The sequence below is a fragment of the Solea solea genome, chromosome 9 (assembly GCF_958295425.1).
Source record: "Solea solea chromosome 9, fSolSol10.1, whole genome shotgun sequence".
NCBI classification, from domain to species: Eukaryota; Metazoa; Chordata; class Actinopteri; order Pleuronectiformes; family Soleidae; genus Solea; species Solea solea.
In genome coordinates, this window is record NC_081142.1 from 587,753 (window position 1) to 602,397 (window position 14,645).

The 14,645-nt window shown below is 41.8% G+C and overlaps 1 protein-coding gene across 3 annotated transcripts in view; it reads right to left on the reverse strand.

Moving 5' to 3' along the window:
* Positions 1 to 14,645, reverse strand: part of si:ch211-51h4.2 (uncharacterized) — a 98,545-nt gene that overhangs the window by 72,252 nt on the left and 11,648 nt on the right. For all 3 annotated transcript variants that reach the window (XM_058637489.1, XM_058637488.1, XM_058637490.1), the window contains exons 6-8: positions 14,294 to 14,432; positions 11,280 to 11,345; positions 8,851 to 8,974 (exon numbers count right to left, since the gene is read on the reverse strand). In XM_058637489.1, the coding sequence (XP_058493472.1) occupies positions 8,851 to 8,974; positions 11,280 to 11,345; positions 14,294 to 14,432 (329 nt within the window). The remainder of the gene's footprint in view (positions 1 to 8,850; positions 8,975 to 11,279; positions 11,346 to 14,293; positions 14,433 to 14,645) is intronic.

Genomic DNA, 14,645 nt, shown 5'->3' on the forward strand with positions numbered 1-14,645 from the left:
TTAGGCATTAGCTGGTTATGATTAAGGTTAGGGTTTAGGCTTTGTTTAGACTGTCCAAATGAATAGAGGTCAATGCAGTGTCCTCAGAAGAATAGCTGTGCAAACCTTGCTCTCTGTGTGTGTGTGTGTGTGTGTGTGTGTGTTCCAGTAATGGCCAAAGCTTCCTTCAATCCTATTTCACAAAAAAAGCATCAGAAAGAAAAGAAGCCACAGTGTGACTTCATTACTTGGCACATACAGTTCTTGTTACCTGGCAACCAAGAGGGAGACGGTATTAAAACTTAAGAACAAGATGGACTATTTTCCTCTTCACATGAGTGAAAGTAAGTCTTCCACAACACGTATTTCAAGGAGAAAATTAGTATCTCGACTGAAGAGTGAACAAGAAGAGAATTGTGTTTGAAAGTACGTGGGTGTATCTGCACCGTGCTGTTAAACAATGGTTTGAGCATCTGTTTGACTTTGTCCAGCAGCATCTCTGTATCATCTTTGTAAGACATGAGGGCTGGATCATCACTTTCAGCATCTGTGTCTGTCCAGGTGTGATGTGTCTGTGGTGGTGAATGACAGATGTGGACTGTAAGCACTAAACATGCTTCCTCTAGCACAACACTTTCCACTCCAGTCAGTGGTGCACTCTTGATTTGCAAAAAATTATACAACACAAATACCGTAACCTTGCTTGAGGTCACATATGCAAACCATCACTCAAAGTATTCAAGGACATATAAATTGGGATGAACTTCTGCTGTAGAATCCATCCATCTTCTACCGCTGTATCCTCCACACCAGGGGCACTGTGCCAATCTCAGCTGACATAGGGCCAGCCCATCACAGAGACAAACAACCATCCACCCTCACGGTCAATCTAGACGGTCCAATTGACCTAATCCCTAAATCTGCATGTTTTTGGACCGTGGGACGAAACCGGAGAACCTGGAGAAAGGAAAGGAAAGCAAAAAAAAAGGAAAAGGAAAGCATCTTTATTGTCATTATACTGGTATTGTACAACGAGATGTCGAGGTCAGATGGAGGGTTGATCAGAGAGCCGCTGCGACTGAGCGCGCCGCCACAAGGGACCAACCTGACCGAATGTAACTAACATTCTAACATGTTTTGATGGTGGGAGGAAACTGGAGAGCCCAGGGGAAACCCACGCAGACATGGGGAGAACATGCAAACTCCACACAGAAAGGTCCCAGACCAGGAATTGAACCCAGCACCTTCTTGCTGTGAGGCAACAGTGCTAACCACCACTACTAACCACTGCGCCACCATGCCGCCCGAAAAAAAGCCACGCACACACGGGGAGAACATGCAAACTCCATGCAGAGAGGCACTTGTTCTGATCGGGGCACAAAGTCAGGTCCCCTTACTGCAAAGAACCACGTGAACCGTGTGACCCCTATGGAACCATGCCCACAGATGCACCCACATTCATGGGATGCAGAAAGTCCTAAAGCATTTCCTTATCTATAATCCCTTTGACGTGACATTTACATTGAAGCCTTTAGCAGACGCTTTTATCCAAAGCGACTTACAAAAGAGAAATAAGCGACATAGAGGAAGTCTTGGAAAGAACTACACTCGATAAGAACAGTGGACTGTTGGAGGGTGAGAGTGCCGAGGTAGATGCAAGAGCAGGGGAGGGGGCAGGGGTAATTGCTAGGACAGAAGATGCTCTTGGGAGAGCTGGGTCTTCAAGAGCTTCTTGAAGACAGACAGTGGAAAATGGACATGAGCAGAGTAAAAAAACAGAAAGAGAGAGATTGTGGACACAAGCAGAAGCACTTTGTTTCCTGTTTTCTGGGCTCAAACTTAGAGGAATTCGAGCTCAGTGTCCAGATGCTACTCCATTAAAACAAAACAAGCCAGTTGATGTGGTTTGGGTATTTCATCAGGAGGATCACCTAGCATGTCTAGCTGGAAATAGACCTTCAGGGAAAGCCAGAATCTGCTGGAAGGATTACTTATTGCATCAAACCTAGGAAAGAATCCAAATCATTTAAAGGGATTTGGAAAGTGTTTCTTGAGAAATGGAATTTGCTCTACTGGAGAAGAGCTGACCTCTGTGATCGAGACCATAAACTCCTCAGAGAAGAACTTGCCACCCTGATAGACATTCAAGACATACAGGTTTCAGGCAATTCAACAATTCAACACAACTTCACTGTCCAGACTCAGAGACAACATCCATTTCCGTCTCCAGCCCGAGACACACACTGTTACAAATATGCAGAAGTGTGTATGTGTGAAACTCATCATGTGGTTTATTAAATCAGTCCTAATCAATAAATCTGTTGATTACATTTCCGTCCTGTTCCTCCCGTCACAGACGTTATTTAAATCCTGTCCCAAACATCTGTCAACTTAGAAAGTTGTTTACTGCAAACAAACAAACAAACAAACAAACAAACCAATCTAACTTTCTCAGTGTTTTTCACAGTGGAGACACTCTCTCACTCTCCCTGAGGCCACTGTTTGGAAACTGGAATAAATTAGCGTCAGCTTTATTTAGGTTTATGCTCCTCTGAAGGGAGGTAATCAAAGGGAGAGCACAGCATTCGATTTTTATTTTGAGTAAGTATGGAAATGATGTGTACACACACACACACACACACACACACCAGGGTTTCTTCTTGTATTCTGGATAGTCTTAAAAAAACAATCAAAAAAGACACAGTTTTCTAAGTAACTGTGACGACACAAGTTGATTTAGAGTCAGATGTCCCCATGACATCAGAACCAACATTTTTAGTGCTTTAATCGCATATGTTGCCTCAAATGTCCCCAATCGGCCTGTTTACAACCCAGTACTATCAAAGGTGTTCGATGTTGCTATTGGATTTCAGAGTTTGGCCTCAAATCTGAATTGTGTACTAGAATGTTGTAAATTGTATGAAATTAAGCGCCGTACGATGTCCTGCCCTAACCTGACGACATTTATCTGCATCATCTCCATCACGGGGGTGAGTCTGTGTTTCTCTGGTCTTTCCCTCCTCGGCAGCTCCTCTGGCATCGTTTAAACATATATGACCTCACGACAGAAATGTCATCCTCTCCTTCAGAAACATGGCTCACAGCCTCTCCTCAGTTAACACCACAGATAAAGACAAAAAGGGTGGCATGCAGTGTCGTAGCGGGAACGCCCACTCAGTGCTACTAGACACTAGACAATTTAACAGCTTTCAAGTCATTGTGATGGTTAAATAGTTGGTTTTGACACCCGGAGTCCTCAGGTTCAGGAGGTCTCACAAACTCTTGGGTAAACACAAATTGCCTCACGGCACGGCACGGCACGGCACGGCACGCACACGCTCACACCACCTAGCCAGGTACCGGCTATAAGGTCAAGGCAGCGATAGAATTTTGAAATAGCGAGAGTTGAAAAACACAGAAGCATGTAAAACAAATGCCAACCTGCGCAGACGCGGCTCCACTGCTTGTGTTCGCCAGCTACACTCAAAACAAATGCACGGTCAGGAGAGAGGGAGTGTGAGAATAAAGCTGTAGACAAAGGATGGATGTTTACGGTGGTGTCATAAAAATATGTACTCTGAAAAAAACAAAAACTACCAGACATGCAAATGTCATTCATGCCATGAAGGCCAAATATACATGTTGACATGTAGATAGACAGACACTCTAATTCTAAAAAATAAGGAATACAAGCATAAAAATGTAATGTTAAATAATCAGTGATTTACAGTATAATAGTTTTTTTTTATTCCACTTTGAACCGGAATACTTTTCATATCTCTGCAAATTCAAAACCCCGACATTATGCTATGTGCTGAGATGACGGCTCGTACAGCAGCAGATGTAAACCTCATTATGCTGTTTGGGGTGAATGGGTATATGTCGCTCATCGCTCCTAGAATTAGAATTACAACACATTTCCACCCTGAACACGGGTGTTTTTCACAGCGACCTTAATGCTTCATATCAACGCGCCGCTTGGGGAGATATTGATGTCGTGTGGTATTCGGCGCGATCAGCAGCTTCTAGCAGCAACATTACTGAACATTAGATTTATAAAAGGGAAAATGTCAGGTGTAAAACATTGAATCCCATGTGCAGACGTTTGGAGGCTGATCTGAATTCAGGAGCCTAGAAAAAAAACTGCAGTATTTCCTTTGACAAACAGCAAAGGCCTGAACTGAATGTGGAGCTCGTCATAGAGTAAGTTGATGGAATGTGTGCATGTTAGTGGACTGGCTGTGGAGAAGTACAACAAAGAGCTGAGTGGCAGCTTCCTGTTATGGCAAATGACACAGCAGAGGCAGCGACGGCGGCTCATCTGTGGAGCAGCCAGCTGAATCCAATTCCACTATCAATGAGGTCTAATGGCAACAACAAAGACACAAAATCAAGCGTATTCCAGCAGAGCAGAACTGGAGGATCCGGTAACAACGTTAGCGCAGAGCCACACAAGTGGAGGAGGAGCACAATGGAGAATGATGAGGAAACAGCTCTGTGGTGGAAACAGAGGAACATCTGAGCAGAAGTGAGGAACTGGCTCTGTACGACTGATTTGATTTTATAGAATGAACAGTTCATGTCACTTATTGCCAGAGACAGGGTCCAAACTCACAGATGGGTCGCAGGCGATATTAGCAGAATTGTTTTTTCTAATGTTTTACTTAAGATTTATTACATAACACATGCACACAATAAAAATGTGACTGTATAACAAATCTAACAAAAATAATATTAGGAATGTCAAATAGTCAGAAATGTTTTATTATTCACAAATGAGAATTATAACGATTTATACAACTTCGGTTTAGAGGATAAATCATAAAGAAAGTGACATCAGTGCAGTGCTGGGCAATATGGCAATAAGTCTCATTTTTCTAATTCTAAGTTAAGACTCCTTCTGAGCGTGCTTCTCACCGGACTCTGACAACATAGTCAAATCTGCTGTAACACAAATAATCAGGAGTTGATTTCATTAATATTATGATATTTCTTCGATATTCATAGAATAAAGACTACATGTCTATGTCTAAAATGCTGGGTTTGATGTTTGCAGTCATCACAGACTGAAAATATCTAACCTGAGTCAATGTTGGGTTAATATTGAGTGTAATCGATTAAAAATAATGGAGCATTACCACAAATCACCATCAAAACATTAACTATTACATATTCTATTGCAAGAATGAATTTTAAAGATATGACCTATTTCTAGCATGTGTGAGTTACATTTTTTAATTTGCAGGAAATACTTGATAGCTGCAGAAGTCACTCAAGTTACATAAATGCATGTGTACAGTTTTAATTTAAGAGAAGAGGAAATCCACAGTAAATGGACACCACTGGCTTTGGGAATGCTGGTAAAAATACCAGGTAAACGGACTCATTTTAGTGGGTTTATGAAAGAGGCTATATAACTATATACAGTATGTGTATATATACACGCCCCTTCCCTCTCTACTGTTCTCGTTCTCCCTCTCTATCTTGGCAGCTCAGGTCCTGGAAACTGCTGTTTTCTTTCAAAGTACACCAAGATAGAAACATTAATATTTCGGCCATAAAGAGAAAAATAACATTTGCTCGGCCATAAATGACGATAGTGTGTGTGTTTTATTCTGCTGCAGTTGGCCTTGCCCACCCGGCCCTCTCTCATATTGATGCAGAGTAGTGGAGGGAACGACTCTCAATGTCCTGCTCCACAACCGAGGCTCTAAATTTTAGTGCCCCACCTCCGTTTGGGACTTAGCTGTAGGACACATTTCTTTCACACTGAGTGTGTGTATGTGGCTGTGTACACACACACACACACACACACACACACACACACACTTTCTGAGTGTATGTGTCTCCATCACCAGGATGTAAATGAAACAACCGAAAAACATAAATTATTGCTGCGTTTACGATGACAGGGTTTAACGACGGTTTTATCTTTGGCTCCATTTATGACAATAAACCTCAGAAAAGGCGAGAAAATAACCAACACGTCTGTGCTGGAGTTTTTTACAGTGTTTCACTGCCGTGTGTGTGTGTGTGTGTGTGTGTGTGTTATCAACGCAATCTAAAATCTATCCATCCAATTTCACTATTCGTCAAGGACAGCGGATCCTTCAGGGAGTCATAAAGGTTCCACTCTCTGGCTCCTCATTGATCTGATGTTGGTGTGCAGAGAGACGAGCTAAAGCCAGGACATTTGGTCTGTTCATTCAACATCACAGTAGCATACGAGCACAGATGTTTGTGATGTTTGTAAAATGATACGGTAAGGTCCGCCCTGACTGTATCATTACTACCATTTCACTCCAGCAGCATGGCAGTAGGGAAGGATACCCAAAATACAACGGTAGGGCTGCTTATTTTGGTACTATTCCTAAAAGGCAACGCAAAAAAAAACACGTACCAAAGCGTGTCACCCGATGGAACGACGGCTAGAGTTTTGGATTTTAGCAAAGATTATGGCTCGACTTGAATCCTGGACCCTCACATTAAAAGTGCACTGTTGTACTCAAAATATAAATCATAGAAGCTACTACAAGAGTGATGACTCAGTGAGTTACCGTTAGATATTTACAAAGGTGGTTCATTCATTTCATTCTCATTCTCCCAGCAGATGACACACGACTTAACCACTTGTCTTGTAATCCAGCAGAAAATGGGATTTAATAATCTGACACTGATTGTCATCCCTGCAGCAGTGACTGACGTGGTATAAAACTGTGAGTGCAGACAAGAAAAAGGCAGAACTCTGTCCCCGGGGAGGTTTTTATGTAATGAAAGAATTGAGACCAAACTTGTCACAGTGGAAAAGCAGCAGTGAAACGCTGTGTCAGCATTTCACCAGCGACTGGAGCATCTCTTTTTTTAAGTTAGTAAGAAATGTTTTAGTAAGACGGAAAGAGGTGCTACAGTAACATGAACGCTAGCGTTCAAAGACACACATTGCTGACTAGTGATGATTATGAAATGACATCATGTGGTATTTAAATGCTAACTGATAGGAGAGAAAAAGGCGAACCCATCTAAAGCTCCTGAAAGCTGCATTTTAAACGCTGTTTTATCTCATTTGTTGGAATCCTCTGTGTGTCCTGATCTACCTGACCGTTGTGCACTGATGAAGCCAAAGTCAAAAATCACGGTTCCCCAACAGACACTGAGTTACAGTGTGTTAGGAGGAGGGTTCTTCCATTTGTCACTAACACCTTTAAATGTTACAGAAAAAGGATGAAGAATGCACATTTCTAACTGAATGATGCCTGTGCCGATCCCAAGAAGCTTAAAGCGCCCTGTAAATTATATGTAATAATTAATGCATATGAAAGTAGCAATTTGAAAAGCAGGCATTCACACGTCCCCAAGCAAAACTAACAGTATTGTACAGTAGAACAGTATGACGTCACATGTAAATTATATCCAAAAACTAAATATTTAAATAATATAATAATTTATATAATAATGAATATCTTTGATTAACTCTTATGACCAGGAGCAGTGAGCGTTGTAACCTTGTGGGCGATGTGATGGAGTTGAAACCTAACGACTTCCTGTTCATGTTGCTCTCGCTCCTCGATGTGTTGATCCTCTCTGACCTGGAAAAGCCTCAAACTGCCACGCAGCCACAGCTGGAGCTCAATAAGCACCACAGCGTCTGCATGAGGCCACAAGTGTTTCGCTGCCACTACCATCCATTTCACCAGTGTGACCTCGCACACATGCACAGCAGGCGCGCCCGCCAACCCCAAGGATATCCACTGTCAGCGAGCAAATAAAGACCGAGTCGAAAAGTCTAGAAAGTGTGAAGCATGAAGGTGAGAGTAGACTCGCGGACACTTTTATCTCGTCTTTGTAACCAAACAACAAGAGGGAGAGAAGATTTAACAATAAATCATACGTAGAACAAACTGTAAACAATCGCTTCAATTTCAAATAGTGGAAATAACATTACAGTGTCAACTCTTTGCTTATCATCGGTACAGACAGAAGTGAGAGGAGATAGTGTCGAGCCCTTTGATCAAAAGTAAATGGAAACTTGGCACCTAACTATTTTGTGGAAAACTTTTCATAGTTTAATTATTGATCAAGAAAAAACAGAAATCATCAAAACTTTCATCTCTTTGGTTTAGTTTTTTGTTTGTGATTATGTAACATGTAATTCCTTTGAAGATAATCACATATGCCATACGTGACAACATCATTATTAGTCACATGAGGTTGATCGCTTGTGTGTGATGCCTCTTGTGGCAGCTTCACTCAGGTGGAGCCAACAGCCATGATCTGCCATGATCAACGTCACTAACGTTGCCTTGATCTTAGCTAGGGTGTGTGTGTGTGAGTGTGTGTGTGTGTGTGTGTGTGTGTGTGTGTGTGTGTGTGTGTGTGTGTGTGTAGCGCCATGAAGGAATTTGTGTTTTTCTCACAAGACCCAAGACTTTGCGAGACCTCCTGATTCTTGCAAGGCTGGTTTTCCTCTAACAGACACTAGGGGGAGTGGAGACAGCCCCCAATCTCCCCAGAACAATCCATTGAACCATCACAATGACTCTGAAGCTGTTCAATTGTGTTAACAATCCTGCATAGTTCTGCTTTAAGAAGTTAACCTCGTTGCTGAGTATGGGGATGAGCCGAAACGATACTCAGTGGCACAGAGTATCGTTTCGGCTCATCCCTAGTTCTGAGCACAACATAACATCACTGGGTTATTGTTCTAATGGATTCAGAGTGGATTTAAGACCCCTCTGCTGGCTCACAGGGTAATTACGTTAGATGGTGTGATGGGCTTCTAGACTGTACTGTATACAGTATTTTCAACTTTACAGGTTTTCAAGGTTTGAGTTTGAACTTTCCACCACAAGACTGAACTAAAATCCGAATTACCGTGACAATCAGCAGGATTCCTTTCAGAAGTGTGAGCAGGGAAGTGATGGGCTGAATGACCGTGTGGCCCAGTAAGATCGCAAGAGTCAGAATCCAGGTGAAGGCCGGAATCACATAGATGTGACTGTGGAGGAAACACATGGAGACATTTTGTTGAACAACCAAACAACCTGACATTTTTACAGTGTGACAGAAGTGACATATTTTACACAGATAAAAGTGTAGCCTGACACATTTCTCTCACGTTGCCCCCATCTATAATATTCTTGTGTCATGAACACTATGATATATATCTCCAAACGTTGATAAAAAGCCAGTTGCTCTCTTGACTGGTACAGTGGACTCAATGACCACTTCCTTAAAAAGTGTAACTAAATCCCTTTTTTGAGGCAAACTCTAACCAATGCTTGATTTTGAGGCTCTCAATCACTCATACTGTGCTCCAAGCAGTGCAGAGAGAACAGCAACGAAGCAACAGCTCTGGCACTTATAAAAAAGGGAGGAGTCAGGGACAACAAGCCTCATGCTGGTTGGACAATAGGGTGACTAAGAAAGCCAATAGCAACATTTGAATGCAATAGCAGGTGTTTGACCAGATTCAGATTTTTATCACAACCAAACTGTGAAGATTTGCACCTGGATCAGCAAAATACCAAATACCCATGCAGTATACACTGGTTTTCACCTGAAATAAAGTGGTTTAGGGGTTTAGTTACACTTAAATACAGAAAAAACTGACTGGAGTTGTATTTACTCTGCCACGACTCAAACCTTTCACCAAAGTTTAAATCAGGGCACATTTTAATTCACATATTGAATTATTCAATTGACACAAAAACAAAATGATGTCAGTTTACAATGGCGACCACATCGTAGGTAAGAGCAAATCCTGAGAATATACCTGCGAATTCAGGAGATCAGAGCTGTTCTGGCAGATCGATGGGGTGGATTTCACACAGCATCTTTGGATTTGGCATATTTGATTGTCAAGAGCCACTTTTGTGGTTGAGTTCTGTGTCAGGAATACGTGATCGGATCCTCCAAGAAGACACACGATTCAAGCCACTACAGCCATTACTCTCTATAAGCCTCCCAATCATGCGGAGTATGAGGTGGTCTGTTTTCCATCCACCAACATTTACGGGTCAAATTTGTATCTCGATTGACTCTGACTCTGTTCGGCACTTATCATTGTGCTCTACCTACTGAATGAATAAAAGAAATGCTGATTGTCCCTGTAGGTTTGGTAGCAAGAACCTGCTTCTTTCTTTCCATTCTGGGGATACAAATGTCTCATACTGTTCCCAGACTGAGGCCACAGTAAATCTGCTGCGTGACAGAGCAGATATTTAGTGCGACATTAAACTCAAAAACATTCCATCAATCCTGCAGATCCAACAACACAAAGTGAAACTAAATTATTTCCAATCTCTGTTCCATTGCTGCTGAATAGAAAATGCTTCTATCAACGCGGCTTCACTGGAGAAGCTTCAACGTGTAGGAACGAGGTTGAGTCGGTTCATTTTAATTACACACATGGAATCACTATTATATATTAATATATTTATATTTTTGATACAATAAAATGTTTGACGTCTGTGATATTTGAAGCTGTATGAAATTAAGCACCGTTTCAGTCTCAAATGCTGCGTTAAGACCCAATAACGTGGGCCATGGGTTGAGGCTGAACCTCGGTGATGTTTTAAACCTTGCAGCACTCAGTGGGGCACCCACTCCTCTGCAGCAGTGGGACTGAAAAGGAGGGTTTTTTTTGTGCAGAGACCTCTAGTAACCTATTGATTGCTGCCCCTGGAGACGAGGAGGAGGAGGAAGAGGAGAATAGGGATGAGTGGAGGAAAGTGAGGTGGTTTATCCCAAAACAGGCTGCCCATGGTTTTTTTCACTCCAATAACTTCGCATTCCCACTCCCACAATGCATCGCAGCATCTCCCCTGACAGCGAGTGAGCCGATCGTGAAGCGCCCGGGCGTGGAGCTGAGGCGGACCGACCCGCAGAGTGTGGATAATATTATCAGGGTTAAGTATTTACTGAGCCATGACAAAGTAAATTAGTCCTGTTAACTGATAAAGGTAATTATAGGCTGCAGAGAGGCAAACAGGAGTGTGTGTGTGTGTGTGAGTGTGATAAACTGTGATAATAACACGCTGTTCAATTTCACTTTTTAGTCTTTAGATATATACAGAACGACTGTTTACGTCACGTAACCCCCAAGAGTTTCCGATCAAATGTGACTGAAGGTGGGAATCACAGGAAGACAAAAAACGGTAAAGTGCAAGATTTGAAACATGCTTAGTAATTAATAATAAACAGTATATCACATTACTGTTGTCATTTTCAGATATTTTCAAAAAAGAAACAATTGTTGTTATAATTATCAAAAGGCGTTTGATAAAACATACGTGACTCACCTGATGTTAAAAAGAGCAGCAAAGGCCTCACTGCCAGCTAAGACGTAACTGATTCCAATAGAAATACTGAAGAAAGAAAGAATAGAGTAGAGAAAGATAAGGTGAGGTAAGGTAAAATAAAATGTTCCTGTACAGCAGCAGACAATAAAATAGTATAAATCATCACATACAAGACAGATACACAGGCATGTACACATTGGTACAGCAGAGTTGATGGCTGCTGTTATCTGCTGTCCAAGTTACTTCACTCTGAGATAAAGTCAAGAGTTGAACAAGCTCATGATGTTGCATCACCACTTGTGCTTGAGGCGATAAACCGCAAAGTGATTTCAGTTTTTCTTATTTTAAATTAGAATTTCTCGTTTGCAGAAAAGTGCCTCGCTCACATCGTCTCACTCATCGCTGCTCAAAACAAAAGTTGCCTTCGGGAACTTCTTAGAGCAAATGTTTGGGCCCTGTCAACTTTGAGCATCACAAAATCAAGGCAGTTTTGTCAAAAGGATGTTACCGAACATCAGAAAATGGGTGTTTTAGGCAAAGGCTTCAATCCGCGGAGACGGACGAGAAGGCGCTCAACATCTGCTCTGCTCCCTGGAAGTTTAAGCCTCTCTAATCTCTCAACAGCTGGTTGTTGAGAGTGTGAATTCATTTGAGTGCTGTTCAGGAGCCGAGCTACTCCCACACTCTTAAAATCGCCTCTCTTTCAAGTCTTAAAAAAAGGAGATGCCAACTAGTTTAGGACGTTTCATACTCATCTACAGCAGTCCATGCCAAATGGTTTTTTTATTTTTAACTTTCCAAAGATGCAAAGATTTGAGAGACTGTGATGCCAAAGTTGGAGGAAGATTATTCCTCACATAAGTTTATGTTTAAATTTGCAAGTTTACTTCACTTCTATGAAGTCATACTGAAATTCCAACTCTTATGATGTGTGTACATCTGCATCAAGCGCCTAATACAATGTGACATGTGACATGTGCAGCGTTGTCCGATTGTTTGGAAGTACTGGAGGAAGAAGAAGCTTCACTGTTGCCTGTATTATCGCCGCTGACACTCAACTGTGTTTCTAGCCTTTTGACGTTTAATGTCTCCAAAGAGAAAACTGTGTTGGCTCTAGTTTTTTGGTCCTATTCCTGTCGTATTTCTGCCAATTTCCAGCTATGTCAAAATCAGAAATATGTCCTGTCGATGGAAACATGGCTGTGTTGTACCTAAAATGTTCTATAGCATTAGAATAAAACAAAATCCTTTATCCACATTTTTAATCATTTCATGGCTTCCTGCTTTGGTCACACCCCTAACCATGGGAACCTACGGCTCACAAGTCAATGAAGTGTGTGTTTGGACTTATTATAAATGTGTCCTTATGTCTGTTGTACAGTATCTCAAACATGTAGGTGAGTACATAAAGACCAAGGGACATCAAGGTTAAAAAAATACAGGTCATGTTCAGTGTGTGTGTGTGTGTGTGTGTGTGTGTGTGTGTGTGTGTGTGTGTGGTCAGGCCTCGGCATTGATCGACCACTAAGCCTCCTAGAACACAATGAGGGAGTTATCGATTGGTCAGCCGTTACAGAGCTGCTCACGCACTGATAACAAGACCTTCCACCGCCACCGTGGCTGAACCCCCCTCTCCCCCGCGTGCCCATGAGGACACACACACACACACACCACAATAAACACACAAATAGACACATGATCCTGTCAGCGCTGCAGGTGTTACACAAAAAAACAATATAAAACCACACAGAATCCCCACAGACGAGACACTGCCCCCGGTGGCCTCAGTCGGTTGTGACCAAACAAAAACCATGTGTTTGGACGATGCATCAAGGCCTATATAAAATGACTTTTCCACGCCATTGCTCTTTCTGAGTGACCCTTAGTTTGGAGCCGGTGGTGAAATTGATAGGACATAGAAACCAAATGCAGGTCCCCATTAAGGGGAAATCACACCTCACTTTAGTTTTATAGCAGAGAAGCAAGTTTTTTGTTGTTGTTGTTGTTGATGTTGATGTATAAGCATAGTGTTTTCTGTGTAGTCACTGAGAACATTTCCTCATAAAACCGCCACAGAGGTTTAGTTTCATTCACTCTGTGTCACATTTGAATTAAGGACAGAGACAGTGACTGACAACTGCAGACGCCGCAGGGTCGATCATATTTTATCCGGATTTGGCTGGAGCTTGTAACCCTCAGCATCTGACGAGTGTGCAGCACAAGCCAATGATATAAAGTTTGAAGCTCAAGGACAGTTTTCACACAGGAGAGCTGCCCTCATTCAGTGGAGAGAATAACATGGTTATGAATCAGGAAGAGAGCGGCACAAAGTACATGAGGCTAGAACAATATCTCCATTCAACTTTCTGACGTTCTTTGTCTGCTATAATGTAAAGTGTGACCACTTCCTGTCAAAACACTTCATGGCAGGTTCAGGGATTTTAAATCAAATAATGTGTCACCTTCAGTTTTTCTTAGGAAAATAAAACATTTTGTTTTAGTAGTTATTCTTATTGAAGAGATGTCTTTATAATATCTTTTATTATTGTGGTTATTCTTTCAAAATAATAGACACGTCTTTGCGTTATCTTTGCTTTAAGCATTTTTTAAGTTTTAGTTTCTCCACAACTGTTATTAGTGGGAACAGGAAGTAGTCACACTTCATACATGCACAGAACAAAAACATTCTAGAATGATGAACTATTTCAGAACAAAGCTTTTCCAATAATCTGGTGAAAATTCCTGTTTAATATAGACATATTATTATTATTATTTTTCAATATTGACGAAGATACGCCAACATTACTATGAGTCTTGTGAGTGTCTTTCTTTTATGTAAGAGATATAAGAGTTTAAAGACAGTGTGTGCAGAAAGAGTGCGTATAAGACACCACAACCCCCAAATATTTGAAATGCATACAGTATTCTATATCAACAGTATATTAAATTATAGGATCGGTCATGTTGGCTGGGCTAGCCTGAATAATAGCCCGATAATCACGATGGTAACTTACAACTGGAAGAGCAAGACGCAGTTGAAGGCGTGGCTCATGGGTCGTGAGAGGAAGAGACGGCCGATCAGATGAAGGTTGGGCTGTAAGACGTCCTCCTGGTTGTGCAGAGGCACAGCATTCACTTGCAGCAAACCAGTATCTGCGAGACAGACACACAGACAGACACACAGACACACAGACAGACAGACAGACGAGTCATCAATCACAGTCATGACAGTGACAGTTTACCAGTGACCATCGATGACCCTGTAACTTCACTATCGACCATTAACGTCATGACTGTCTGCAGACAGACATGATGGTTTACCACTGAACATGTTCATCAACTACCATCAATGATTCTGACAGTTCA